The 27,999-nt window shown below is 27.2% G+C and overlaps 5 protein-coding genes across 7 annotated transcripts; 2 read left to right on the top strand and 3 right to left on the bottom strand.

Annotated features, from left to right (window-relative positions):
• The first annotated feature begins 36 nt into the window (after positions 1-36).
• On the top strand, positions 37-1,737 carry Rps11 (ribosomal protein S11). The gene is made up of 5 exons (XM_083107988.1): positions 37-130; positions 397-522; positions 919-1,124; positions 1,335-1,477; positions 1,672-1,737. The coding sequence occupies exons 1-4, from the start codon at positions 71-73 to the stop codon at positions 1,456-1,458; spliced, it is 516 nt and encodes a 171-aa protein (XP_082964114.1). The 5' UTR covers positions 37-70; the 3' UTR covers positions 1,459-1,477; positions 1,672-1,737.
• Positions 1,738-2,268: 531 nt separating this feature from the next.
• On the bottom strand, positions 2,269-4,566 carry LOC145976682 (lysM and putative peptidoglycan-binding domain-containing protein 3). The gene is made up of 3 exons (XM_083107987.1): positions 4,278-4,566; positions 3,844-4,045; positions 2,269-3,757 (listed from the first exon to the last, which is right to left on the bottom strand). The coding sequence occupies exons 1-3, from the start codon at positions 4,325-4,327 to the stop codon at positions 3,257-3,259; spliced, it is 753 nt and encodes a 250-aa protein (XP_082964113.1). The 5' UTR covers positions 4,328-4,566; the 3' UTR covers positions 2,269-3,256.
• A 346-nt stretch (positions 4,567-4,912) lies between these two features.
• On the top strand, positions 4,913-8,937 carry LOC145976724 (uncharacterized). 2 transcript variants are annotated; one of them, XM_083108053.1, is made up of 5 exons: positions 4,913-5,045; positions 6,065-6,513; positions 6,864-7,571; positions 7,658-7,910; positions 7,991-8,935. In XM_083108053.1, the coding sequence occupies exons 2-5, from the start codon at positions 6,073-6,075 to the stop codon at positions 8,107-8,109; spliced, it is 1,521 nt and encodes a 506-aa protein (XP_082964179.1). In that variant the 5' UTR covers positions 4,913-5,045; positions 6,065-6,072; the 3' UTR covers positions 8,110-8,935. The 2 variants fall into 2 exon arrangements, with proteins under 2 accessions (XP_082964179.1, XP_082964181.1); XM_083108055.1 differs by lacking the exon at positions 4,913-5,045 and adding an exon at positions 5,312-5,452 and having other exon boundaries at positions 7,991-8,937.
• Positions 8,938-10,318: 1,381 nt separating this feature from the next.
• Positions 10,319-14,592, bottom strand: Tes (testin LIM domain protein). Its single transcript, XM_083108050.1, has 5 exons — positions 14,067-14,592; positions 13,751-13,952; positions 13,296-13,588; positions 11,194-12,720; positions 10,319-10,711 (listed from the first exon to the last, which is right to left on the bottom strand). Exons 1-5 carry the CDS (start codon positions 14,127-14,129, stop codon positions 10,358-10,360), a joined length of 2,439 nt encoding a protein of 812 aa, XP_082964176.1. The 5' UTR covers positions 14,130-14,592; the 3' UTR covers positions 10,319-10,357.
• Positions 14,593-14,733: 141 nt separating this feature from the next.
• LOC145976723 (putative ATP-dependent RNA helicase DDX55 homolog) lies at positions 14,734-17,597 on the bottom strand. Of its 2 annotated transcripts, XM_083108051.1 has the most exons (7): positions 17,311-17,597; positions 17,092-17,199; positions 16,718-16,990; positions 16,279-16,637; positions 15,783-15,980; positions 15,000-15,693; positions 14,734-14,896 (listed from the first exon to the last, which is right to left on the bottom strand). In XM_083108051.1, exons 1-7 carry the CDS (start codon positions 17,407-17,409, stop codon positions 14,858-14,860), a joined length of 1,770 nt encoding a protein of 589 aa, XP_082964177.1. In that variant the 5' UTR covers positions 17,410-17,597; the 3' UTR covers positions 14,734-14,857. The 2 variants fall into 2 exon arrangements, with proteins under 2 accessions (XP_082964177.1, XP_082964178.1); XM_083108052.1 differs by lacking the exon at positions 17,311-17,597 and having other exon boundaries at positions 16,718-17,011.
• Between the last annotated feature and the right edge of the window lie 10,402 nt (positions 17,598-27,999).

Below are 27,999 nucleotides of genomic sequence, written 5' to 3'. Positions count from 1 at the left end.
ACGAAAAATATACATTTCTTCTGTTGGTTGCACTGCGGTCGTGGTGTCGCTGAAGTCGAGATCCGTTTATATGCCGCGCCATTTCCGGTTTACATCGGTCTTTCACTCTCAGAGCAAGATGGCTGATCAGGTATGTGTGCGATATTCTAACGATCAATAAATGGAATTTTTTGTGTTTTACGGTGTTGCTTTGTGAAAACGTGCTACGTTCTTGCGACAATTAGCCTTAGGTGTAAACGCATGCAAAAAGCAAGGTCGTAGGTTAAAGTGTGATAGAGAGGTTACAGTCGCGAACGTAACACGTGGTTAGGTCATACACGCGTGTGTCGATATTTCTCTTGAAATTCCAATATCGAAAGAAATGCATAATTTGTATATGTATGTTTTTGTTTGCAGAGCGAGCGTGCGTTTCAAAAACAACCCACGATCTTTCTTAATCGTAAGAAAGGTCTAGGCCCGAAGCGTAGGAAGCCTATGAGATACAGTCGCAATGTGGGGCTCGGTTTCAAGACACCTCGCGAAGTGAGTATAAATTTCTTTTAATTCACAGTACTACACCTCAGTAATTTACTTGCAATATTTTTCTTTCTTTGTATATTGTAATAATCTTCATAAAAATGAATACATTTGTAGAATAAGTTTTTATTGTTATTTTAACTTTTATAAAAGATGTATCAAAGTGCATATTGAAAATTATCTTGTAATTAATTATTGTAATTAATAATCTAATTTATAGCCTTAATATTACTATTATTGCAAATATAATTAAAATATCTAATATGATGATAAATTACGACGGTCTTCTGAAAATTAATTGAAGAAAATTTTATATTCTCACATACTGAATAATTATGTATTTAATTCTTTTAATGATAAAAGATGTACAAAGTGTTTCATATATTGGTTTAATCTTTACAGGCACTTGAAGGAACTTATATCGATAAGAAATGCCCATTTACAGGCAATGTATCGATAAGAGGACGTATCCTGACTGGTGTTGTACAAAAGATGAAAATGCAACGTACTATAGTTATACGCAGGGATTATTTACATTACATTAGAAAGTACAACCGTTTCGAGAAGCGTCATCGTAATATGAGTGTCCATCTTAGTCCTTGCTTCAGGTATAATAAAAAAATTTACATTTTTTCAAGGAATATTAAACTTTTTTTTTACTGCAACTTTTATTCTTATATGATGATATATCACGATGGTCTACTGACAAATAACAATACAATTTGAAGAATTATCATGGATCTGACAAAATAATAATAAAAAAAGATTTAACAATTAATTAAAATTAAAAATTACAAATTTTATAAATTAAATTTCAGAGATGTAGAAATTGGTGATGTAGTCACCATTGGTGAATGCAGACCTTTGAGCAAGACAGTTAGATTTAATGTATTAAAGGTTTCAAAAGGAACAGGATCAAAGAAGAGTTTCAAGAAATTTTAAACCTCTCTTTCCAATAATGGTTCGTGGTTATTCTATCTTTTTAGTTTATAATATTTACATTAAAAACTTAAATGATGATAATAACGACGGTCTTCTGAATATATTTTGAAGTATATATTCTCACACATACTGAATATTTTTGCATCTATTTTTAAAGCAAAATTTAAAACATACAAAATGTCTTTTATAATATTGTTACTTTAATTATTACAGAATACATTGCCAGATGTAAGGTGAAAAAAACTGTAATGATACAACCAAATACAGTTAAAAAAATTATACACGTGTATTTTTGTAATTCATATTCAAACCCTATTTAAATGAGAAAGATAAAATTTCTATAAAGATGTTGCTTGTAACGTAACTTACATTATTTTTCAACATTATTACATATATAATTTTTCATTATTTAAATGTGGCTTTTTTAAAATGTATTTTTATATATTTTATAAAAAAAGTAAATATTTTTCTCAATAGATGTTATATTTGTTTATATATTTTCTAGAAATAGAAAAATTGACATATTTATAGAGATTATCAATTATATAAGTAATATTACAATTACTAACTTCAATTATAAGAATTTTGACAATTAAAAAAGTTAATTTTTCTAATTATACTTGAATGTATAAAATAATGTTACAAGTGTTTTTATCAATTATATTTATACTACACACACATATGTAGGAGTGTGTAGTATAAATATAATCGATAAAAAAAATTATGAATAATATGAAATAATGACATACCACTTAATTTTTAAAAATATATTTTAGCAATCTTGAACATAAGAAGCATTTAACATTCTTGAAAAATGTTTTCATACATAATATTTCGCAAATATTATTGTCATTATTATTGTAATAGCATATAAATTATCTTTAAGGACAATATGAAGTTTGTTAAAATTAAGATACAGAAATGATATTATAACTTAATACAAATATTAAAATTGATGCCTCACATAAATATATATAGTAATACATATTTAATATATTATATTTTTTGAATTAATTATAATATACGCCATCAAGTAATCTGAATATTTTGAATCATATTAGAAATATGAAAAATCCATTTTATTTTAGATTAACAAGAGGCAGTCCAGAATTATGAAGGTCAGTGAGTGCTTTATATACTTATAAATTATATTTCTTATATTATTCTCTATCAATATGTAAGACCTAATCAAATTTATTAAATTAATTATTGTGTTAAAAGTTTATCACAAGTATGCTTGATATAAAATAAGTTAACATTTTTTCCTAGGCAAAAAATAATTTAGTTATTTTATTAAATTATATTAGAATTTATTATCTAACTTTATTGATAGTGACAGTTATGTCTTTGATTTTATATTTAATATACAAGCATGGTTCAAATATAAATGAGATTTTATGTATAAAATTTTTACAAGAAAGATTTTGTTTACATTTGAACCATTCTATACTAGTTATATTTTCTATAAAATATCTCACTCTGTATAAAATACTATTCCAAAATTAAACTTTTTGTTATAATATAAAATAGAATGAGAAAGTATATTTTAAATGTAAAAAGATTAATATATATATATACAATATTATATGTACAGTTTTAATTATATACTAATAAAATCTTAATAGAGAGAGGTCTGTAAACAAAATTTTTAATGCATATATTAAATTATTATATATGTGATAAATATCATCTTGTTTAGTTCCAAAATTTACAGAAATTATATCTACATAGAAAAAATATATTCTCTCTTCTATTTTATACTTATTATATTTATACATACTTTTTTTTAAATAAAATATCAATTACTGATAGTCATATTTGCTTTTGCTGAATATTCAGTTATATAAAGTATGTATATAATAGGTCCTGCAAAACTTAACAGTAATGAAAACACAAGAAGTTGCATCCAAGACAACCCCCAATTGTCTCCAGAACATTTATATATATCTGTTTCATAAGATTCTACTATTTCAGTACTTTCTGTATCATTAAGCAATCGATCATGTTCTGTGTGTGGAACTTCAGAAGAATTGGCATTATTATAGGATGATAAAGGTTCACATACCGAATTTAATATAATTGCATTAATTTCTGTCTTTGAGGATTCTGTAGTCGATATAATATCTATTAATTGTTCTTCTTTTGCAGGTAATTTTTCTTGGCTTTGTGTAGATGTAATGATATTTTCATCTTGGCTTTCAGTTAAAATAGAAAATGGTTGTACAGGAACCTTAATATAAGGCTTTGCATATATCTCATTCTCTTTGTCAATTTTATTAATTCGTTTCAATTCAGATATCTAAAATTATGCAACAATATATAAAAATTAGAACAAATTTGTAAATATTTTTGTTATATTTTTATGGACCAAATTTTTTTACATACTGTACATCTATATCGGAGAGCCAATGCCTGCAAAGTATCTTCAGGTTTTATCTGTATATTGATCACTTCAATTTTACGGCGTGATGATACGGATTTAATAATTTGTAAAGAGATATTTTCCTCATCTGTGCTACTTTCATCATCCGAATGTAAAAATACATAATGTGGAGAACTTTCCCTTCCACGCTGATAGATCAGCTGCCTGAAAATTTATTTTATTAGAAATAAACTTTTCATGATATATATTACACTTAATTTAATAAAATATATAACATTAAAAAATTGGTACTCTTAAAGATTACTGACTATTAATTATATCTCTCTACCAATTAATTACTATACTATACTACATATATTATTACAAAAATTAATTATTGCACATACGATAATTATTTGTAATATTGATTAAATTTGCAGGAAACCTTAAAAATTACCTAGCATTTTTCTGCTCGTCGAACATTGAATTTATTAATTTTTGTGGCATAATGTGATGATGCTTAACATAATTTCACTCTTTCGATGAAAATGCTTATCTACGTATCGCATTTGCATACAAATTTTTAAAAAATATGTTAGGACAGTTAGCATTATGACAGATAGACGCGCGGATGTTCATTGAACTCAACTTAACTAACATGAGGACCATACATGCATACATGTCCTGTCACAGAATTTCTGTGAGTCCTGTGTCCTATACTAATCAAATGTTTAATGCGTATTCACAAATGTGTTATTGGGTCGAATGAGTGTGTTCTATTTGACGTTATAAATATTTTGAATTGTTTGATTGAGGGATTCACTGAACAAGGACGAAAGAAGCAAAAATTCTTTGCTTTGATTGGTTGATTAAAAGCTTCATAATTTCTGGAGCGTCAAATGAAGCGCATTCTTATGGCTTGTACATAGAACGCGTCACATGTCAAGCGTGCTATAAAGCGATGTTAGCCAATCGATTTATAGCTTGTCCCTAAGAGCGAAAGCTTGATTGGCTATTACATCCTTTTTTTTGACGCGTTGATACGTTCTATGTGCAGAGTTTCAACACGTTGAAATGTCCATGCTATCTTGAATGTTTGTTTTTCATGAACAAGAGTACCGGCCAATAGCCGATGCTGGCCGTTACGTCGTTACCGCATAGGATTTTGCCGCGCAAATATACACAATCGCATTAGTCGTGACAGCTGCAGATAAGTATCTGAGAGGTAATTATACGCATATATATTGCTTATAATTATATTTTGCAAAGATATCATTCACGATCTATGTGGAGAGATTAATTTGGCTTCATCTTCATTAATTGTTACGCATGTATAGGTGTTGGTATAGATGTTCATATTAGCTGCGCATTTTGTACGTACTTGTAATTTTCTTTTTATTTCTTTCTCTCTCTCTCTTTATATGTATACAGAGAGAAATCTGAGAATGGCCATGGCAGCCTTTTGCTTGTTACCGTTTCATGAGATTGCTTGATACGCCCCTCGCACCCATTTCAAAGTTGGAACTATTTCGCACATCCATTTTCTTGTACTGTCGATAATGTCTATGTGGAATGAAGTCGATGCCGTGTTTTTCAATACGAAAATTAATGCTTCGGTTGAAACTAAACCAGGTTTCTCTCTGCTATATATATATCTTTTTTAAATTCTATATATTGTTTGATACATATGTGAGTAAAATTACCATGTGTATCGACAAAACATGCGCTCGAAATTTTCATTGAAATGTCTTACACATTATTGCGAAATATTTTGATATTTTTATTTATTCTTATACAATCTTTTTCAACCCTATAAATTTGTAATATTAGATATGATAGAGATTTAATAAATTAAATGTATGTATATATACAACATTAAAACTTTATAATCTCAGTTTATTATATTTAGCATTAAATATTAGATATCTTAATTTGTTTTTAGACAATTAGATATTTTTGTTTATTTCAAGATGACAAGTTTACCCTATGTGAATGTGAAATGATGCTATGTCATTTTTAGCATTTTAGATGGTTATTAAATCACTTATTTTGTGTGTATATTGTGTTTATATATGCATGTATGTATGTATATATATACATATTCATATATAAATATGGAACAATGTATCTTATAAAATCTGGTTAAATTATTTTTATTTTGCTTTGTACTTTCTTTTATTTGTATTATTGTTTTTCATATTTATTTTCTTATTATATTTAACAATAAATATACATTTGTTTTAGATTAAAAAATGACAGATTCTGATCATGAAGAAGGAGACATGGATAAATTAGAGTTATCATCAGATTCTACAGATATAATAACAAAGAAGAGATTACGAGAGGAAGATTCTGAAGATGAAACAAAAAATTTATGTACTAAAAAACAACGAAATTCCTCTGGTGAACAGTCAGAAATATTAAAAATAGAAAACCCCAAGATTAATTCAGATAAAAATAATACTGATGAATATAATATAAAAGAGGAAAAGCATACAATATGTTCAAAAAGCGAACAAAATGTACATGAGAAATTTCTACCTGAATCAGACATGAAGGAGGATAAAGAAAAACAAGATAATAAATTAATCAAAGAGGAAAATGGGAATGACAGTCCTTTTGATAAAGATAATTCCATGGATGAAATTATACATGATTTTATGAATGAAACTGTAGAAGACATAAAAATCAAGGTAATAACTGGCATCAATTGAAATAATTTTATGTAATTTTATTTTATTCATATATCTATAGAATTTTTTACATATAATTCTTTTTATCTATAGAATGTTATTTTTATTATATTTATATTTACTCTTGATTATACTTTTTCTTCCACTTTTTGAAATTGTATTAAATGGTTAATGTTTTAACATTAAAATAAAATTAAAAATGATATATATATATTAAACAGTTTTAATAGTAAAGATTGATAGTTTTTTTTATATTTATTATTGATCGTTCGTTTTTTAATACTAAAAAAAAAGAATAATCTACACAAAAAACCTGCTATAGAAATGTGATATCTATTTCTAACGATCAGGAAGAAGAAAAAGAAAGTAATGAAGAAATTAATGAAGCAGATGAAGCAAAAGAAGAAAGTGAGAAAGATGGAATAAAAAGAAAACGTATTGCGAAAAATCGAATTGTAGATACAGAAGTAGTAGATGGATTAGAGCTTTCAGTAGAATGCGCGAGTGATAAAGAAGAACCAAGTTCCGAGAGTGAAGATGAAAAAGAAATAAAGCCACGCCCGAAGACGATAATTGTTAAAGCTGAACCAAATGAATCAGAATTGGAATGTAGTATGTCAGAGACAGAAAAGTCTGATTCACAAGAAGTCAGTAACACATTGGAGATTAAATCAGAGAAAAAGGTAAAGAAAAGAGGAGCCCGAACAAGTTTCAGTAAATTGAAGACTTCTGAGTCTGATGAGAGTCAAAATAATTCGGATGAAGATTACAGTCCACGAACTAAAAAGATGAAAAAATCTCCATTAACTAAGAAAACAAAACGCTCTGTGGAATCAAAGAGAGGACGAAGTGTAAAGAAATATTCTTACAAGAAGAATATTGAACATATATCTGATGATGATAGTGTGACTTCAACAGAGAAAATTAATAAAGCAAAAAAAACTAAAAATGGAACGGAAGAAGACTTGTCAGAAAAAGATTCTTCGGCAAGTGAAAATAATAATAATTCTGAAGATGAGAAAGAATTGAAGAATAAACGGACGAGACGTAGTAGTGCTGTAAATAACAATTTTTTATAAATAAATTAATGTGCATTATGTTATAAATATATGTATGTATATCATGTGACATTAAACTATTTTAGGAACCAGATAACAATAGCCAAATACAAAAATTGAAAAAATATATAAAAGTTGCTGGTATAAAAGTAAAATCTTATTATGAGCTTTGGGCTGATTGTAAGAATAATTCTGCAAGAATTAAGCGCCTAAAGGAATTATTGGAAAAAAATGGTATTAGTGGGAGGCCAACATTGGAAAAATGTAAACGAGCAAAAAAAAAGAAAGAGAAAATGCAAGAAGTGTCCGAATTAGATATATCCAACATTATATCTGAAGGTTAATATCCAAGTTTTATATGAGAATTTATTTTATAATATTACAGCTACATTATAGAGATGTTAAATTTATGTTCCTAGGGCGTGTTACGCGCGCAAGAAGAAATATGAACAACAAATCAACACCTCCAGATACACCGCAACGATATCGAGAAACTCGCAAACGTATTCAAAGCATCATTGATAGTGATTCAGAGTAAAGCATAAAGGAGGCTGAGAAGAGACTCACAATAAACGATGTAAATACATAAACATGTGCATAATCGCGTACCAGCATATTGTGTACGTATATATAAAACGTTTTTTTTTTTCCATACAACACAGAACATTGTGGCAATATTGCAATGTTGCTGCAATGTTACAACAATATTAATAATATTGCTGCAATATTCTATGCTGTAGGGGTTAATAGTCATATATTTTCGTACATCTCATAGTTATTATTTTTTATAATTTCTCTTTTTCAATGAATTATACATAATATTAATTGGAAAACGAAAAAAAATTCATTTTTATTTTATCGACTCGCTATTTCTATTCGTAATTAAAGTAAATTATTAAATATATCATTAAATATAATTATTATATTTATATAAAGTTCTAGAACATACATTTGGTATAAAAATAAAAAAATTTAGTGTGCAGGAATGTAAAAAAAGAACTATAAATGAAACAAACAAAAAAATTAATAGCGCCGAATTGATAAATATATTTTGCTTAAATGAATAGATTCATAGTATAAAATAAAATACATATATATAGTTTTAAAATACTAAAAGCAAATCTATAAATGCATTGAATATATATAAATAACCAGTATGTGACATAATTTTTTTTATCAAGCTTATATATACAGTTTAAGTTAATGTTAAAAAATAATAATTATTGAAGTTTCTCTAATATAGAATCAATATTTAAAATATTTCAGATATCACAATCCTATATTTCTATTTTTCTATCTTCAAAGATATAATTATATAAATCTAATAAAAAACACTCTGCTATATAATTTAGCAAAATACTATTTTATAAGATACTCTTATATATAGGGTTGAAGCGTGTCATTTTATTACATAAATTAACATATTTTTTTTACATACAAATTAAAATAACAATTTACTAAAATTTATTTGATAATAGATTATTGTAATATTTAGATAAACAACGAAAATTTTTGGCAATCTGTTACAGCAGTTTTTTATATGTAGCAATCATTTCAACAATCTGCTATAATGATTTTTCACATATAATGAATATATGATGAAAGTAATTACAAAATGTAAAAAAATTAAAATATTGTAAAAATATTGTTTATTTTCAAAATTAAAACAAATTTATAAAAAAATTATAACAGATTTACAACAAAACTGTAAAATGTATAAATCAAAGCCTTTATTATTTTATTTTGTGTCACATATGTAATATTATAAATATACATACATACATACATACATACATCTACATATATATATATATATATATATATATATATATATATATATATATATATATATATATATGTATATGTATATGTATATGTACAGAGAGTATATCATACAATATTAATATGTACGTCATAAATGTTCATTATAATGTGTGTATATTTGAATTATTTCTTATACTATATTTTTTTCATTAATCAGAATCTTAATCGGAATTCTAATAATTACTAGAATTTGAATAATGGTGTAGTGCATTGAAAAAGGATCGATAAACATATTTTTCCAATCAATTGTAAAAATAGATCTGTGCAGTCTAATATCTTGTTCCATTTTATTTTTTTTTTGTATAAGTTTGATACAACATCTACTTCAATTTTTATATATAATTAAAGAAAAATTTATAATTATAAAACTGGTAAAATAAGAAAATGAGACATGTAGAAATAGAAAATCAGAAATTATTAATATATCATTGATATGGTTTTTGCAGACATATGTGATAATCCTATTCTATTGGAATTAAATAATGTTCTTGTTCTTATTCTTTTTCAAAAGGACAACAGGAGTAGTGAATCTAGTTAAGTTATATTATACCCACATTAGTACAGTATATCACTCTTAATCAGGTTTAATAACATCTGAAGTTCTAAAACTGGCCAAGTATAGCTATTTTTCTGAAAAATGGATTGACTATGATTGGCCAGCCTTAAAATTACTAATGTTATTAAATCCGATTAAGAATGACGTATATGACGTATTAATTTTCATTGATCCCTGTTAAACAAACTTACCTATGATCGGCATATAGATAAGGTTCCTCCATTATTATAAGCTCTATGAATAAATGATTAAGAATTGATTGCAAATTTCACATTAACATTTAACACATTGTATATTTTTTAGATTTTTAAAATAATTTTATACATGAATATATTTTATTCTGATGCTGAAAAAATAACATATCAAAAATAGTAAATAGATCTTTTTATTTATATATACATATCTTTTATCGATTGAGGAACTTTGCAATACATTCTTTACTGCAGAATAATTTATCTTCTTTTATCGCCATTCTACCGTTTAGTAAGTTCTTTTTACAACAATAGCAGGAAAAGCAGACTTCAGTTGCATGAAAGTTCAAATTTTTTATAGCTACACCCTGTTGATCAGCAGCAATCACCATATTGCAGGCAGCACATGTTTTTGCATATGATTTTTGATAACAAGGAAGACATAATGGCCGATCATTTTCAGTAATATATTGTTGCCCAGCTAATGGCATATCACAATCCCAACAACAGAAATGTTTCACATGATAATTGTGTCCTTCTGCAACTGTATATTCTCGTACAAAAATTAACTGTAACAAATAGAAGTAAAAGAGAAAAAAGATTAATTGAATTTTCACTTTAATCATTTTAAACACAACGTTTTTATATATATTTTTAAAAATATAATATACTTCTTTAAACTGCAAATTTTTTGTAAAATCTTTACAAAATGTTGAGACATTTTTTTGTAAGCATGTCAAGACATCCATAGCTTTTGAATTAGTTAATAAGCAGTCAGAAATAAAAGAGCTTTTTTAATAGCAAACTTTAAAAGAACAAATAAATATATAATATTTTTCAATTAATTTTAATTAATTTCAGACTTTATGATAGAATCTTAATTAGAATTTTAACCTCATAAAAATATAAAATTATAAAAATATATATGACATTGAGGATTAAGAAATTATCTCTTAATACATTTTTATTAAGTTGACACGAATGTCTTCAAAAAATTTGTAATTAAAAAATATGCATTTATTAAAGAACATTGTGTATTACACACACTTACCTCATCACATGCAAAACATCGGACAATTCCCAAGAATGCAGCCAAATCTCTTCCACAATATAACTTATTCTTATAGTAAAAGTATACCAGGTCTACCAATAATTCGTTGCACACCGAGCAAACAAAACAACCAGGATGCCAGGATGCATTGTTAGCCTTCTCTGCAGTTACAATCACATCACCGACACGTATATCTTCATGGCACTTTTCACACTTATGTACTTTTGTTGAATCAATTTTTAAATCCTCTACATTATTTTTTAGATGATCTATATGCTGTGTGTTTGATTGTTCGTTGAAGTCTCCAACAATATGAGGAAATATTTGCTTTTGCAATTGTTCGGAATATATGACAGTTGGTTGCAAACTCGAACTATTCAACTCTGCTTGTAACGGACTAGCACTAACAGGACATTGCGAATTAGTTTGCAATGTTGAATTTAGTATGGGAAGAGTAGGGTTCACAGAGGTGTATTCATTCAATAAGGGATCCATAGTGTTTTCTCTTATGGTTTTAGATTCTTCTATCACCGAAGAATTATTTTTCGCCGGTTTGTGATTTGTTTTAAGAGGTAAAGCAATCGATTCAATTATTTGAGATGAAGGTTTATATATCTTTCTCTCTGCTTCTAAAGGAGTGTTTACAATATTATTAACTTCTGTCTTTTCCAACAAAGTTCCTGTAGGATTTTTCATAGCAGTTATAATAGCTGTTCTTTCTACATCTTTATTAATATTCGCAGGATTATTATTATTTTCCTTGGATCCGCCGCTATATAATACATCACTCGTGTCTAATAATCGAGATGATTTAGGAACAGCATGCATCGCCGAATTTTCTATGGCATTGTACTTATCGGCAAGCTTTTCTCGTATAAACATCAGGCTTTTCTCATCCAATGTACTTCCGATAATATCGCTAGCATGTATTGCACTGGGTGGAAGAAGAGCGTCCGCCAACATCGATTCCGCCATAGAAACTGCTTCACTGTTAATAGTTTCTAAGTGCGCACTGCACGGCATGATATTATTCAGAGTTTCTCTATACCCCTCTAAAGTACTTTTCAATGCATTCCCTCCGTAAGATATGTAATTTCCAGAAGTATGCATTTCACGAGCAGGTACGATTTCTTGTTCAGCAAGATGGGCGGGTAGTGAAGAATTAATTATTTTACTGTCTACAGCTCTTTCGTTTGACATTGTATTACTTGCATGTTGAGAATGCTCATTAATCAATTTCCCTCCAGTTAGTTGCGATTTTGCAATATTGTTATTGGCAGATACATTAATTAGTGAAAAGTTATATTCTTCAGCATTGGATATCTTATTGTCATTTATAGTATTCGGTTTATTTTGAACTTCATATGGATGCTTTGCATATGGGTTTTTCACGGCAAAGCTACTTGGTATACGTAATTGAACACCAGTAGAAGGTACATAAGATTTATGCTGTGGACTGAGATGTTGCATATCAGTTGCATTGATAGGTGTCATAAGAGAACGATCGAATGGGCGAGCACCCAACATCTAAAAACATTATTTATATTATTATAAATCTTCCATGAAATTGTAATACATAGTATACATAAAAATTCTATATACATGTACAATGGATAAAATATTACAAGATTTTGTATGCTACATTTTTATACATAATTTAACTTTGAAAAGAAAAATTTACAAATAATACTCATTTCATAACATTTCTAGTTACTATTGTGCTTTAATTGATATATAAAATTTAAAAAACATTATTAAATTTTTTAAATTAAGAGTAATAACTCAATAACAGTATTTTTATATGTAGAATAAAACGACGCGGTAGCACTATCTAGGAATCAATCTATTAATATGTGGTATGATATAATAAAGTTAAAAATCATACAAATATTGTTAAAAATCATACAAATATTGAAAGTTTTAAAAGAAAATGCATATCATTGTATGAATTAAAAATCTTGTGCATTATATCATAATAAAATATGCTAGCAATAGATACTTAAATATTTGTTTTAAGTAAATAAAATATATATATATTTATGATTTTAAAAATAAATTGCAACTCATATTAATAATATTAATAATATATTCACGTGACTTACCTTTATTACTTTGCCTTGCCCTACATACTTTTTTATATTCTCTAAATATTTTTCAAATTGTTTCTGTTCTTGTTCACTAAGTTCATCACAAACTTTGTGATCAATATCATGAAGTGGTAATTGTTTCTGTAATAACTGTTTCCGCAAAGCAGCACCAACAGATCCTTTAATTGGTAATTTCTCTACAGGTAAAGCTTTCATATAATCCGCAGCAAGTTCTTCAGTTGTATCTGGCGGTATCCACTCAAATGTAGTTTCAACTTCATTTTGCTTTTTGTTATTTACTTGTAAACCTAAAAATGAAATTTAGAAGTAGCTAATTATATATATATATAAAATTATTATTTCTTATCTTATTAAATCTTTTCTCATACATATATATGTGTGTGTGTGTGTGTGTGTGTGTGTGTGTGTGTGTAAGAAAAGAATAATCTATAAATATTACAACTACTTACGCATTGTCTTCTTTTTAAATTTTCCACTTGGTCCAAACAGCAGATCAAATTGTGGAAATTCATCATCATCGACATCATGATCATCCCGGCCACATTTGCAATTTTTGCAAATTTTTCGCCAAAAATGCAAATCAAGACCAGGACATGCAGACTTACAATTCATGCATGATGCACCAGCACCAGCTTCATGTGCTAAACGCGGCTAAGTAACAAAGACATAATAGACATCAATTAAATTTCAATCTTATAATTTTGTATACGTAATATTTCTTTTTTTCAAGTTCTTTGCAAGTCTCATGAAAAAATTACAACATACCTTCCGTTTACGATTTTCCAGTTCCAACAACCACTTTGGGCGATTTGCCGTTTCTTCTTCCATTTTCCAGCATAAATCTAAAACTTTCCACTTTAAAAGATTATTCGTACATGCGTCAACTCAAAAATGAGCTTATCTCGTGCACGTTCACTTGACACACGAATGAGTCATCCGAGAGAGGCAGTCAACTTAGAGCACCAATACTTGGAATTTCTCAAGCAGCTCCATTCTTCGCTACTCTGTCGAGACACGTATGCACACATTCGCATATGCGCTTGTATGAGAGATCATTTCACTCCCCTCTACAGCGCTATCCTGGCCCTGCTATGCGATAAGCAACGATTCACGTAGAAAGGGAACGCTTTTAAAGAGTGGAGAATGGAGCAAAGGTGGGGAGAAGGAAAGAAGGGAGTAAGCAAGGTCGTGGGCCTTGTAGAAACGAATCTTATGTTTGATTAAGTGCGTAAATTTTACAATGTCGCAAGCAGGAACATGAATTTTCTCTGCGAGATTCTTATATCTCCTGCAAATAAATATTTACATTTGTCAAACAAACACGACTTTATATTTTATTATTAATGTGAAATATTCTACATGATATATCTATAAATATATTCGCAGGAATTCAATGGAAAGGATCCGTAAAAAAAATATAATACTATGTACATTTACATTACCAATTTAGTATGTAATGTATTTTGAAAAAATTTATACAATAAAAAAATATCAAGAAAATGAAAATTTAAAAAGGGATGTTGCGCACATATGTCATATATTCATAACTAATATTTTTAGACTCCAAACGCCGCATCAAACTCTTCTTGCGAGATCTACAATTATATGTACAAGCATTACATAAAATAATAAAAATGCGAAAATTACAGAAGAAAAAAATTAATTTTTATAAATAAAAAAAAAGGATTAATACATTACCTTCTTTTTCTTGAATTTTTTAATTAACGCTATATCTTTCGCCAATTCTTCGAGATCTTCCTCTTTAATATGTTTCCTCTTTTTTTTACTGGAAGCTGTTGAAACCTCCTGTTTTAATTTCTTTTTTTCTTTTCGTTTATTTCGTTTCTCTTGCCTTTCGAGTTTTCTCTTCTTGCTTTCTGACCAGGATTCAGTTTGTTTCCGTTTACGTTTATGATTAGTTGACCAAATGCCTGTGTTTTGATATTTAGTTAATTTTTCTATTCTGTGCAATTCGCGTTGTTTGTTCGCATAAGGTATCGCGTTTATATCAATTTCAGGGCTAATGAAAAACGACACATCCTTTCCTTTAAGTTCAGGCATTTTTGGCATTTTCAATAATCCAAAACCCATAGCCAACTTTCCCATATCAATATCTTTTAATTGAAGAATTAAATTGCATTCATGTTTACTATAAGATTGTATGTATGAAACAAATGCGCGATTTGCTTTATCGAACATAAGTCGGTCTTTTTGTTGGAGATGCCTCATACATTGCAAGCATTCTTCGATGATATTGACATTTGATTTTGTTTTTATTTGTTGCAGTTCTACTTTTTGATTTCTTTTAACAAAATCTACATATGCATCTTCTGTCTCTAGAAGAAATAGCAATGCATTTCCTTCGTTGCCAATCCTAGCAGTTCTACCACATCTATATGGAATATAAACTAATTTTACAAAATATATCTCTTTAAAAAAAGATATTAATACTTATTACTACTTTCTATATAACATTGTTACCTGTGTACAAAACTACTGGCAGTAGATGGAGGATCATATTGTAATACCCAGTTTATTTCAGATATATCAATCCCACGAGCCATTACATCTGTACATATCAAAATACCATTTTCAGCTTGTCGAAATTGATCAAATATTTTATATCTCTTGCTTTTCATTTTACCATGTAGAGCTAGCACATTTATTGATGGTAACAACCTGTAAATACATGTATATATTACATGCACCATATATATATATATATATATATATATATATATATATATATATATATGTGTGTGTGTGTGTGTGTGTGTGTGTGTGTGTGTGTGTGTGTGTGTGTATTTTATATTTAACCATTAAAATTTTTAATATCAACAAATTAACTAAAAAAACATTATTTGACTGAAAAAGAAGACTATGCAAAAATATTACATTAGCAATTAAATGAAACATTTTGTATACAAATTTTAACAGCAAATAATACTTTAATATTTTTAATTAAAGTATGCCTTACACTTGTATAACTCGACTGAAGTAATCCACACATGCACAAGTAGATAAAAATATCATATATTTTGTTTTAAACCCTACTGAGCGTATAAAATCTATCATTATTGATAATTTGTGCTCAGGTTGAACAATTGTGTAACTGTTGTTCAAATTTACAGGCGTTGAAATATTAGACTTCTCTTTTACAACTACCAATGCTGGATTTCTCAGACCTGCTCTAATTAATTGTTGTAATTCTTTCGTCTGTGTTGCAGAAAATAATCCTGTTCTTCTAAGACGTGGCAAATAACTTAAAATGCTGTCTAAAGTTGCTGAGAATCCTAAATCTAGCAATCTATCTGCTTCGTCTAAAACAAGAAATTCCTAGAAATAATAGTATATTTGATTAATCCAAAAATTCTGATTACATAGAAATTTTGTTGCAAGAAATATAATTTCATTACCAAAGATTTTATGCACAAATTCAAATTAATGGAACTACAATTGGATAAAATATCTTCTAATCTGCCAGGTGTAGCAACGATAATATTCACTCCTTTCTTCAAATTTTCTGCATCTTCTTTAAGTGTCACACCTCCAACTAATAATACTTGCTTCAATGATGGAATTTTTTCTAAGAATTTTTCTAAAATTTCACTAATCTGTGTAGCCAGCTCTCTTGTAGGACTAATTATTATTGCTCCTACTTCCATAGTTTTCCATTTATCTGGTCGTTTCTATGTTTTAACATATAAAAACTTTTTAATGCTTTAATTCTTTATCAAGGTAAAGATAAATTTATTTTTGAAATAAATTTGTGTAATAAATGAAAAATTACTTGTAATATTTCCAACAGAGGAACAAGAAAAGAAAGTGTTTTTCCACTACCTGTAACTGCTTCTGCTGCAACATCTTTACCACTCAATAATAATGGTATACAAGCTGCCTGCAATTAATATAATAAATATTATATTATTATTTTATACACCACCTTGTAATATTTAATATTTTAATATTTCTAATATATTACATACACAAATATACATTATGTGGTTACCTGAACTGGTGTCATATCGAGAAATCTTAATTGTTTAAGTGTTTTTAATACAGGATCGCTTAATCGCACATCTAATTCTTCCCATTTTTCTGTTTTCATTATAAATCTTTATATTTCTATTTTGTATGTATCTCATTAAAATAACTTGATATATAGGTTTGTTCTTTTTAGCAAAAGACGTTGCTGTTCTTTTTAGCAGTGCAGTGCACAGATCATATAGGTACAGTGCTGTTTAGTGCAACAGTTCACTGCACTACCTGCCCTAGGTCAGAGAGAAGACTGAGAGATGTCATGACCCGCTTTTAGCTGATCCCTGGAAACGATACTCCCTCTGTGGACATTAAAAACGTGGACATGAACTACAAAGCCAATGTCCATGAATGTTCTCAGAGGGTAACATATATGTCTCTCTGATAATATAAATAATATAAATAAAATTATAAATAATTTAATTAATAATAATTTATTATATAAAAATATTAGTATGTTTTCTCTTTTCACGCTATTATTTATTTATTTATTTATGTGTCTTCTTTTTCTTCTCTCAACATCATTTATTTATTTATTTATTTATTTATTTATTTATTTAGCTCGCTCTAAGTCAGTCTTTTAAAATGCAAAATTAAATATTATAAAATTTGACTTCGGAAAAGCGCGGTAAAACAATCGAATAAATTCAAATCAATAGCAAAAGGTTCCGTGATACATCAATCGTTTAATAATTAATTTAAAATAAAATATATCTCTATAATTTAAAATTCCGCGTGTATATGTAGTACGTAAAATATTTCGGCAGAGAATTATCAATAATATCATATTTGGCCTTGGGGACGTATAGCAAGCACGCTACATATACGTGTCACGACTTTGTCATCATTCGCACGGTGACACTCGAATAATAAAGTAGTAGTGTGCGAAACGCTTCGTATATTATCAAATTCTTTTTCCAACCCGATCGTGACTAATATTGCAACATAATTTGTTATAATTATTATAATCAAGTATCTTTTGATTAAATTTTTCTAAAAAGCAAGTATAAATTAATTATTAATTAAACAATAGTTATATCACGATTTTTCATTACTTTAATTTTTGATCTTACGAGATTTGTATTTTATACATATACTATATATACATACATCAACAGTACTAGTGCTATTCGCTCTGCTTATTACTGCTATATTATTAATTTTAATCTCGTATAAATGTTGCTCTTATGATATAACAAAGTGCGAATTTCATATGATTATTCCGCGATCGAGAATAGCATGCAAAATGTCCCACGTATTAGACTATGGTAATTAATCGTATTCTACTAATTGTAATTAATCGTATTTACGCGGATGAGTGCCACCAGAAAATAGTGAAGAATATATACAAGAGAGAAAAAAAAAGATCTGGAAAAGCATTGGGCAACGTACGGAACACACACACACACATATGCGGTAAGTAATTTTATTATTTATCATATTTATATATTATTTTCACACATAATAAACATTGTTTGTTCTTTTTTCATTATCTGGATAGTGATTCATTCTAAATTATCATGCAATATAACGTATATATAATATATAAGACACATATAATATATATATAACATACATTCCACATTTTAATTTCAAATATTTAAAATTATAAAATAAAATAAAATATTTTTATACGAGATACATGAAAACTATGGATATATTAACATTTAATAGAGAGATACATTATAATATATTAATATTTAATTATAATAATATTAACATTTAATAGATACGTTATAAAATATTTTTTATAATATATTTATTTAGATATTTTATATATAAGAATTAGATTTTTTATTCATTACACTTTTTAAAAGTTATACTCAAAAAACATTTTTTTAATAATTGTACAATTGATAATATTAAATATCTGTAATATCTGTAATATCTGTAAATATCAACGGATAAAAATATAAATAGGGCGTAATAATTAGTTTCTCAAAATCATTTATTTTGGACACTTTGCTTTATATAAAAGGGATCTGTAAAAGTACTGTTTGTTTGCATGCTTAATTTGTGCTTGGCGTTTATATTTATAACAAATAATCAGAGGAAGTTCTCGAAATTGTAATTAAAATTACTGCGAGTCATTTTTCTCTTTCTCTCTTTTCCTTTCTTAAAAAAAGAAAATTATTTAGATGTCTTATTTATATAATAATCATAACATATATGCAGATATTATACAAAAAAAATATTAACTTGACTAAATATGCTTATTTCGTTATTGTTTTCAATCTGACAGTCAAATCGCAAAGTCGAGATTAATATAAAGATTCGTGATACATCAATCGTATAGTAAATTAATCAATAATTTAAAATAGTTCTCTAAATTAATTTAATATTTCGCGCGTATGCTATATATAAAATATTTTTGCAACAAATTAATAATAATACCGCGTCCGATCTTTGCAACATATAACGCATTAATATTTATAGGTTTAAGTTATATTATCATTCGCGAAATGAATTCGAACAAAATAGTGATGCGAAAAGCTTCATCAAATTCCTTTTCTAAACGCAATTGATTTGAGAAGTATATTAAGAAATAATTTGATATTTAATTATTACTTAATTTTATATATGCTAAATAATACGCAAAATTGTGTCGCGACGATAGATCTTAAAATGCATATTTAGCGATGTGTACAATTTAATCAAAAATCAAAGTGATAGAAATCTAAGATAATAAATAATCATTTCGTTGAAATCTTTACGGACAATAATTATTATTTTAATGCTAGAGTCACAAATATATTTCATCCGTGTTACTTTATCGTTCTACTTGACAATATAAATATAATTTGGATTATGAGAGAACACGAAGTAAAACAATCGAATTATAGATGCAAATAATTAGCATAACGGCTCCGTGATAAATCGTTTAATAAATAATCAATTTTACTCAATAAATTAAAATACTTGCATAATTTAATATTCCGCATTAATGCAAATTTTATAATATATAAAATATTTTGGCAACGAATTATCGATAATACGGTGTTCGACTTTGGCAATATAAAATATAAACAGTAGCGCGCTACATTACGGCTTTGTCATCATTCGCACGGTGACTCTCGAGTAATAAAGTAGTGATGAGAAACGCTTCGTATATTGTAATTTTTGTACTAAACACGATTACGATTAATATCGAAACATAATTTGCTATAAATATTAATAAGTATTAATTAATTAAAAATTAATTAACGACATAAAACTGTATCGCAACGATAAATCTTTATCGAATCGCATTCATTCACTAGTGCGAATAAAAATTGAAACAGGGGATACATAAAAGGACATAAGAGAATTAATTATGTTATGACCTTTCAATCATATTGATGCTTATTATAATGATATTTCCTTAACAATATTAGAATTAAATATATTTCGACCAATGCTTTAAATATTCTCAATCCTTGTTAATTAAACAATATACAATTTAATCGAGAATCGATAAAATGATAGGAATACAAAATATTAAATAATCACTTCGATCATTGTGATCTTTACGGACAATAATTATTATTTTAATACTTAGAGTCAAATATATTTCACCCATATTACTTTATCGTACTACTTGACAATCTAAATATAATTTGAGAGGGGGGATTGTGAGAGAACACGAAGTAAAACAATCGAATTATAGATGCAAATAATTAGCATAACGAAAGACTTCATGATGAATAGTTTAATAAATAATCAATTAATCTTAATCAATAAATTAAAATACTTCTATAATTTAATATTCCTCGCGCAAATATTTTATATTACAGAAAATATTTCGGTAACGAATTCTCGACACACGGCGTTCGACTTTGGCAATATAAAATATAAACAGTAGTGCCTTATACGTTACCGCTTTGTCATCATTCGCACGGTGACTCTCGAGTAATAAGGTAGTGGTGAGAAACGATTCGTATATTGTACATAAACATGTACGAAACATAATTTGCTATAAATATTAATAAATATTAATTAATTAAAAATTAATTAACGACATGAAACTGTATCGAGAATCGATTAAATGATAGAAATCCAAAATGTTAAATAATCGCTTCGATCGTTGCGATCTTTCCAGACAATAATTATTATTTCAATACCTAGAGTCACAAATATATTTCATCCGTGTTACTTTATCGTTCTACTTGAAAATCTAAAAATAATTTGGATTATGAGAGAACACAAAAAGTAAAACAATCGAATTATAGATGCAAATAATTAGCATAACGAAAGGCTCCGTGATAAATTTTTTAATAAATAATCAATTTTAATCAATAAATTAAAATATTTCATTAATTTAATATTCCGTTAGTGTATATTTTATAATATATAAAATATTTCGGCAACGAATTATCGATAACACGGTTCGACTTTGGCAATATAAAATATAAACAGTAGCGCGCTGTGTTATGGTTTTGTTATCATTCGCGCGGTGACTCTCGAGTAGTAAGGTAGTGGTGAGAAACGCTTCGTATATTGTAATTTTTGTACTAAACACGATTACGATTAATATCGAAACATAATTTGCTATAAATATTAATAAGTATTAATTAATTAAAAATTAATTAACGACATAAAACTGTATCGCAACGATAAATCTTTATCGAATCGCATTCATTCACTAGTGCGAATAAAAATTGAAACAGGGGATACATAAAAGGGCATAAGAGAATTAATTATGTTATGACCTTTCAATCATATTGATGCTTATTATAATGATATTTCCTTAACAATATTAGAATTAAATATATTTCGACCAATGCTTTAAATATTCTCAATCCTTGTTAATTAAACAATATACAATTTAATCGAGAATCGATAAAATGATAGGAATACAAAATATTAAATAATCACTTCGATCATTGTGATCTTTACGGACAATAATTATTATTTTAATACTTAGAGTCAAATATATTTCACCCATATTACTTTATCGTACTACTTGACAATCTAAATATAATTTGAGAGGGGGGATTGTGAGAGAACACGAAGTAAAACAATCGAATTATAGATGCAAATAATTAGCATAACGAAAGACTTCATGATGAATAGTTTAATAAATAATCAATTAATCTTAATCAATAAATTAAAATACTTCTATAATTTAATATTCCTCGCGCAAATATTTTATATTACAGAAAATATTTCGGTAACGAATTCTCGATACACGGCGTTCGACTTTGGCAATATAAAATATAAACAGTAGTGCCTTATACGTTACCGCTTTGTCATCATTCGCACGGTGACTCTCGAGTAATAAGGTAGTGGTGAGAAACGATTCGTATATTGTACATAAACATGTACGAAACATAATTTGCTATAAATATTAATAAATATTAATTAATTAAAAATTAATTAACGACATGAAACTGTATCGAGAATCGATTAAATGATAGAAATCCAAAATGTTAAATAATCGCTTCGATCGTTGCGATCTTTCCAGACAATAATTATTATTTCAATACCTAGAGTCACAAATATATTTCATCCGTGTTACTTTATCGTTCTACTTGAAAATCTAAAAATAATTTGGATTATGAGAGAACACAAAAAGTAAAACAATCGAATTATAGATGCAAATAATTAGCATAACGAAAGGCTCCGTGATAAATTTTTTAATAAATAATCAATTTTAATCAATAAATTAAAATATTTCATTAATTTAATATTCCGTTAATGTATATTTTATAATATATAAAATATTTCGGCAACGAATTATCGATAACACGGTTCGACTTTGGCAATATAAAATATTAACAGTAGCGCGCTGTGTTATGGTTTTGTTATCATTCGCGCGGTGACTCTCGAGTAGTAAGGTAGTGGTGAGAAACGCTTCGTATATTGTAATTTTTGTACTAAACACGATTACGATTAATATCGAAACATAATTTGCTATAAATATTAATAAGTATTAATTAATTAAAAATTAATTAACGACATAAAACTGTATCGCAACGATAAATCTTTATCGAATCGCATTCATTCACTAGTGCGAATAAAAATTGAAACAGGGGATACATAAAAGGGCATAAGAGAATTAATTATGTTATGACCTTTCAATCATATTGATGCTTATTATAATGATATTTCCTTAACAATATTAGAATTAAATATATTTCGACCAATGCTTTAAATATTCTCAATCCTTGTTAATTAAACAATATACAATTTAATCGAGAATCGATAAAATGATAGGAATACAAAATATTAAATAATCACTTCGATCATTGTGATCTTTACGGACAATAATTATTATTTTAATACTTAGAGTCAAATATATTTCACCCATATTACTTTATCGTACTACTTGACAATCTAAATATAATTTGAGAGGGGGGATTGTGAGAGAACACGAAGTAAAACAATCGAATTATAGATGCAAATAATTAGCATAACGAAAGACTTCATGATGAATAGTTTAATAAATAATCAATTAATCTTAATCAATAAATTAAAATACTTCTATAATTTAATATTCCTCGCGCAAATATTTTATATTACAGAAAATATTTCGGTAACGAATTCTCGATACACGGCGTTCGACTTTGGCAATATAAAATATAAACAGTAGTGCCTTATACGTTACCGCTTTGTCATCATTCGCACGGTGACTCTCGAGTAATAAGGTAGTGGTGAGAAACGATTCGTATATTGTACATAAACATGTACGAAACATAATTTGCTATAAATATTAATAAATATTAATTAATTAAAAATGAATTAACGACATGAAACTGTATCGAGAATCGATTAAATGATAGAAATCCAAAATGTTAAATAATCGCTTCGATCGTTGCGATCTTTCCAGACAATAATTATTATTTCAATACCTAGAGTCACAAATATATTTCATCCGTGTTACTTTATCGTTCTACTTGAAAATCTAAAAATAATTTGGATTATGAGAGAACACAAAAAGTAAAACAATCGAATTATAGATGCAAATAATTAGCATAACGAAAGGCTCCGTGATAAATTTTTTAATAAATAATCAATTTTAATCAATAAATTAAAATATTTCATTAATTTAATATTCCGTTAGTGTATATTTTATAATATATAAAATATTTCGGCAACGAATTATCGATAACACGGTTCGACTTTGGCAATATAAAATATAAACAGTAGCGCGCTGTGTTATGGTTTTGTTATCATTCGCGCGGTGACTCTCGAGTAGTAAGGTAGTGGTGAGAAACGCTTCGTATATTGTAATTTTTTTTACTAAATACGATTACGACTAGTATCGAAACATAATTTGCTATAAATATTAATAAAAATTAATTAATTAAGAAATAATTAACAATATGAAACTGTATCGTAACGATAAATCTTTATCGAATCGCAATCATTCATTACTGCGAATAAAAACTGAAACAGGGGATACGTAAAAGGACATAGATTTAATTATGTTATGATCTTTCGATCCTTAATGCTTATTATAATATTTCTTTTACTATATTAGAATTAAATATATTTCGACCAATACTTTAAATATTCTCAATCCTTGTTAATTAAACAATATACAATTTAATCGAGAATCGATAAAATGATAGGAATACAAAATATTAAATAATCACTTCGATCATTGTGATCTTTACGGACAATAATTATTATTTTAATACTTAGAGTCAAATATATTTTACCCATATTACTTTATCGTACTACTTGACAATCTAAATATAATTTGAGAGGGGGGATTGTGAGAGAACACGAAGTAAAACAATCGAATTATAGATGCAAATAATTAGCATAACGAAAGACTTCATGATGAATAGTTTAATAAATAATCAATTAATCTTAATCAATAAATTAAAATGCTTCTATAATTTAATATTCCTCGCGCAAATATTTTATATTACAGAAAATATTTCGGTAACGAATTCTCGATACACGGCGTTCGACTTTGGCAATATAAAATATAAACAGTAGTGCCTTATACGTTACCGCTTTGTCATCATTCGCACGGTGACTCTCGAGTAATAAGGTAGTGGTGAGAAACGATTCGTATATTGTACATAAACATGTACGAAACATAATTTGCTATAAATATTAATAAATATTAATTAATTAAAAATTAATTAACGACATGAAACTGTATCGAGAATCGATTAAATGATAGAAATCCAAAATGTTAAATAATCGCTTCGATCGTTGCGATCTTTCCAGACAATAATTATTATTTCAATACCTAGAGTCACAAATATATTTCATCCGTGTTACTTTATCGTTCTACTTGAAAATCTAAAAATAATTTGGATTATGAGAGAACACAAAAAGTAAAACAATCGAATTATAGATGCAAATAATTAGCATAACGAAAGGCTCCGTGATAAATTTTTTAATAAATAATCAATTTTAATCAATAAATTAAAATATTTCATTAATTTAATATTCCGTTAGTGTATATTTTATAATATATAAAATATTTCGGCAATGAATTATCGATAACACGGTTCGACTTTGGCAATATAAAATATAAACAGTAGCGCGCTGTGTTATGGTTTTGTTATCATTCGCGCGGTGACTCTCGAGTAGTAAGGTAGTGGTGAGAAACGCTTCGTATATTGTAATTTTTGTACTAAACACGATTACGATTAATATCGAAACATAATTTGCTATAAATATTAATAAGTATTAATTAATTAAAAATTAATTAACGACATAAAACTGTATCGCAACGATAAATCTTTATCGAATCGCATTCATTCACTAGTGCGAATAAAAATTGAAACAGGGGATACATAAAAGGACATAAGAGAATTAATTATGTTATGACCTTTCAATCATATTGATGCTTATTATAATGATATTTCCTTAACAATATTAGAATTAAATATATTTCGACCAATGCTTTAAATATTCTCAATCCTTGTTAATTAAACAATATACAATTTAATCGAGAATCGATAAAATGATAGGAATACAAAATATTAAATAATCACTTCGATCATTGTGATCTTTACGGACAATAATTATTATTTTAATACTTAGAGTCAAATATATTTCACCCATATTACTTTATCGTACTACTTGACAATCTAAATATAATTTGAGAGGGGGGATTGTGAGAGAACACGAAGTAAAACAATCGAATTATAGATGCAAATAATTAGCATAACGAAAGACTTCATGATGAATAGTTTAATAAATAATCAATTAATCTTAATCAATAAATTAAAATACTTCTATAATTTAATATTCCTCGCGCAAATATTTTATATTACAGAAAATATTTCGGTAACGAATTCTCGATACACGGCGTTCGACTTTGGCAATATAAAATATAAACAGTAGTGCCTTATACGTTACCGCTTTGTCATCATTCGCACGGTGACTCTCGAGTAATAAGGTAGTGATGAGAAACGTTTCGTATATTGTACATAAACATGTACGATACATAATTTGCTATAAATATTAATAAATATTAATTAATTAAAAATTAATTAACGACATGAAACTGTATCGAGAATCGATTAAATGATAGAAATCCAAAATGTTAAATAATCGCTTCGATCGTTGCGATCTTTCCAGACAATAATTATTATTTCAATACCTAGAGTCACAAATATATTTCATCCGTGTTACTTTATCGTTCTACTTGAAAATCTAAAAATAATTTGGATTATGAGAGAACACAAAAAGTAAAACAATCGAATTATAGATGCAAATAATTAGCATAACGAAAGGCTCCGTGATAAATTTTTTAATAAATAATCAATTTTAATCAATAAATTAAAATATTTCATTAATTTAATATTCCGTTAGTGTATATTTTATAATATATAAAATATTTCGGCAACGAATTATCGATAACACGGTTCGACTTTGGCAATATAAAATATAAACAGTAGCGCGCTGTGTTATGGTTTTGTTATCATTCGCGCGGTGACTCTCGAGTAGTAAGGTAGTGGTGAGAAACGCTTCGTATATTGTAATTTTTTTTACTAAATACGATTACGACTAGTATCGAAACATAATTTGCTATAAATATTAATAAAAATTAATTAATTAAGAAATAATTAACAATATGAAACTGTATCGTAACGATAAATCTTTATCGAATCGCAATCATTCATTACTGCGAATAAAAACTGAAACAGGGGATACGTAAAAGGACATAGATTTAATTATGTTATGATCTTTCGATCCTTAATGCTTATTATAATATTTCTTTTACTATATTAGAATTAAATATATTTCGACCAATACTTTAAATATTCTCAATCCTTGTTAATTAAACAATATACAATTTAATCGAGAATCGATAAAATGATAGGAATACAAAATATTAAATAATCACTTCGATCATTGTGATCTTTACGGACAATAATTATTATTTTAATACTTAGAGTCAAATATATTTTACCCATATTACTTTATCGTACTACTTGACAATCTAAATATAATTTGAGAGGGGGGATTGTGAGAGAACACGAAGTAAAACAATCGAATTATAGATGCAAATAATTAGCATAACGAAAGACTTCATGATGAATAGTTTAATAAATAATCAATTAATCTTAATCAATAAATTAAAATGCTTCTATAATTTAATATTCCTCGCGCAAATATTTTATATTACAGAAAATATTTCGGTAACGAATTCTCGATACACGGCGTTCGACTTTGGCAATATAAAATATAAACAGTAGTGCCTTAT

Source organism: Camponotus vicinus, unplaced genomic scaffold (assembly GCF_025532165.1).
Source record: "Camponotus vicinus isolate PSW18456_S1 unplaced genomic scaffold, iyCamVici1.0 SCAF_9, whole genome shotgun sequence".
NCBI lineage: Eukaryota > Metazoa > Arthropoda > Insecta > Hymenoptera > Formicidae > Camponotus > Camponotus vicinus.
Note: the sequence above shows the minus strand (reverse complement) of the source record. Positions and strands in the feature narration are given on the sequence as shown.

Coding starts and splice junctions, on each gene's coding strand:
- LOC145976723 (XM_083108051.1), bottom strand. CDS start 17,409: ATGAAAACAGAAAAATGGGAAGAATTAGATGTGCGATTAAGCGATCCT. Junction 16,991..17,091: donor CTCTGTTGGAAATATTACAA/GTAATTTTTCAT, acceptor GTTAAAACATAG/AAACGACCAGATAAATGGAA. Junction 15,981..16,278: donor TTCAGTCGAGTTATACAAGT/GTAAGGCATACT, acceptor ATGTATTTACAG/GTTGTTACCATCAATAAATG.
- Tes (XM_083108050.1), bottom strand. CDS start 14,129: ATGGAAGAAGAAACGGCAAATCGCCCAAAGTGGTTGTTGGAACTGGAA. Junction 13,953..14,066: donor TGGAAAATCGTAAACGGAAG/GTATGTTGTAAT, acceptor TTTGTTACTTAG/CCGCGTTTAGCACATGAAGC. Junction 13,589..13,750: donor ATTTAAAAAGAAGACAATGC/GTAAGTAGTTGT, acceptor TTTCATTTTTAG/GTTTACAAGTAAATAACAAA.
- LOC145976724 (XM_083108055.1), top strand. CDS start 6,073: ATGACAGATTCTGATCATGAAGAAGGAGACATGGATAAATTAGAGTTA. Junction 7,572..7,657: donor GGACGAGACGTAGTAGTGCT/GTAAATAACAAT, acceptor AAACTATTTTAG/GAACCAGATAACAATAGCCA. Junction 7,911..7,990: donor ATCCAACATTATATCTGAAG/GTTAATATCCAA, acceptor TTATGTTCCTAG/GGCGTGTTACGCGCGCAAGA.
- LOC145976682 (XM_083107987.1), bottom strand. CDS start 4,327: ATGCCACAAAAATTAATAAATTCAATGTTCGACGAGCAGAAAAATGCT. Junction 4,046..4,277: donor GACGAGCAGAAAAATGCTAG/GTAATTTTTAAG, acceptor ATAAATTTTCAG/GCAGCTGATCTATCAGCGTG. Junction 3,758..3,843: donor CTCTCCGATATAGATGTACA/GTATGTAAAAAA, acceptor GCATAATTTTAG/ATATCTGAATTGAAACGAAT.
- Rps11 (XM_083107988.1), top strand. CDS start 71: ATGCCGCGCCATTTCCGGTTTACATCGGTCTTTCACTCTCAGAGCAAG. Junction 523..918: donor GTTTCAAGACACCTCGCGAA/GTGAGTATAAAT, acceptor TAATCTTTACAG/GCACTTGAAGGAACTTATAT. Junction 1,125..1,334: donor CATCTTAGTCCTTGCTTCAG/GTATAATAAAAA, acceptor ATTAAATTTCAG/AGATGTAGAAATTGGTGATG.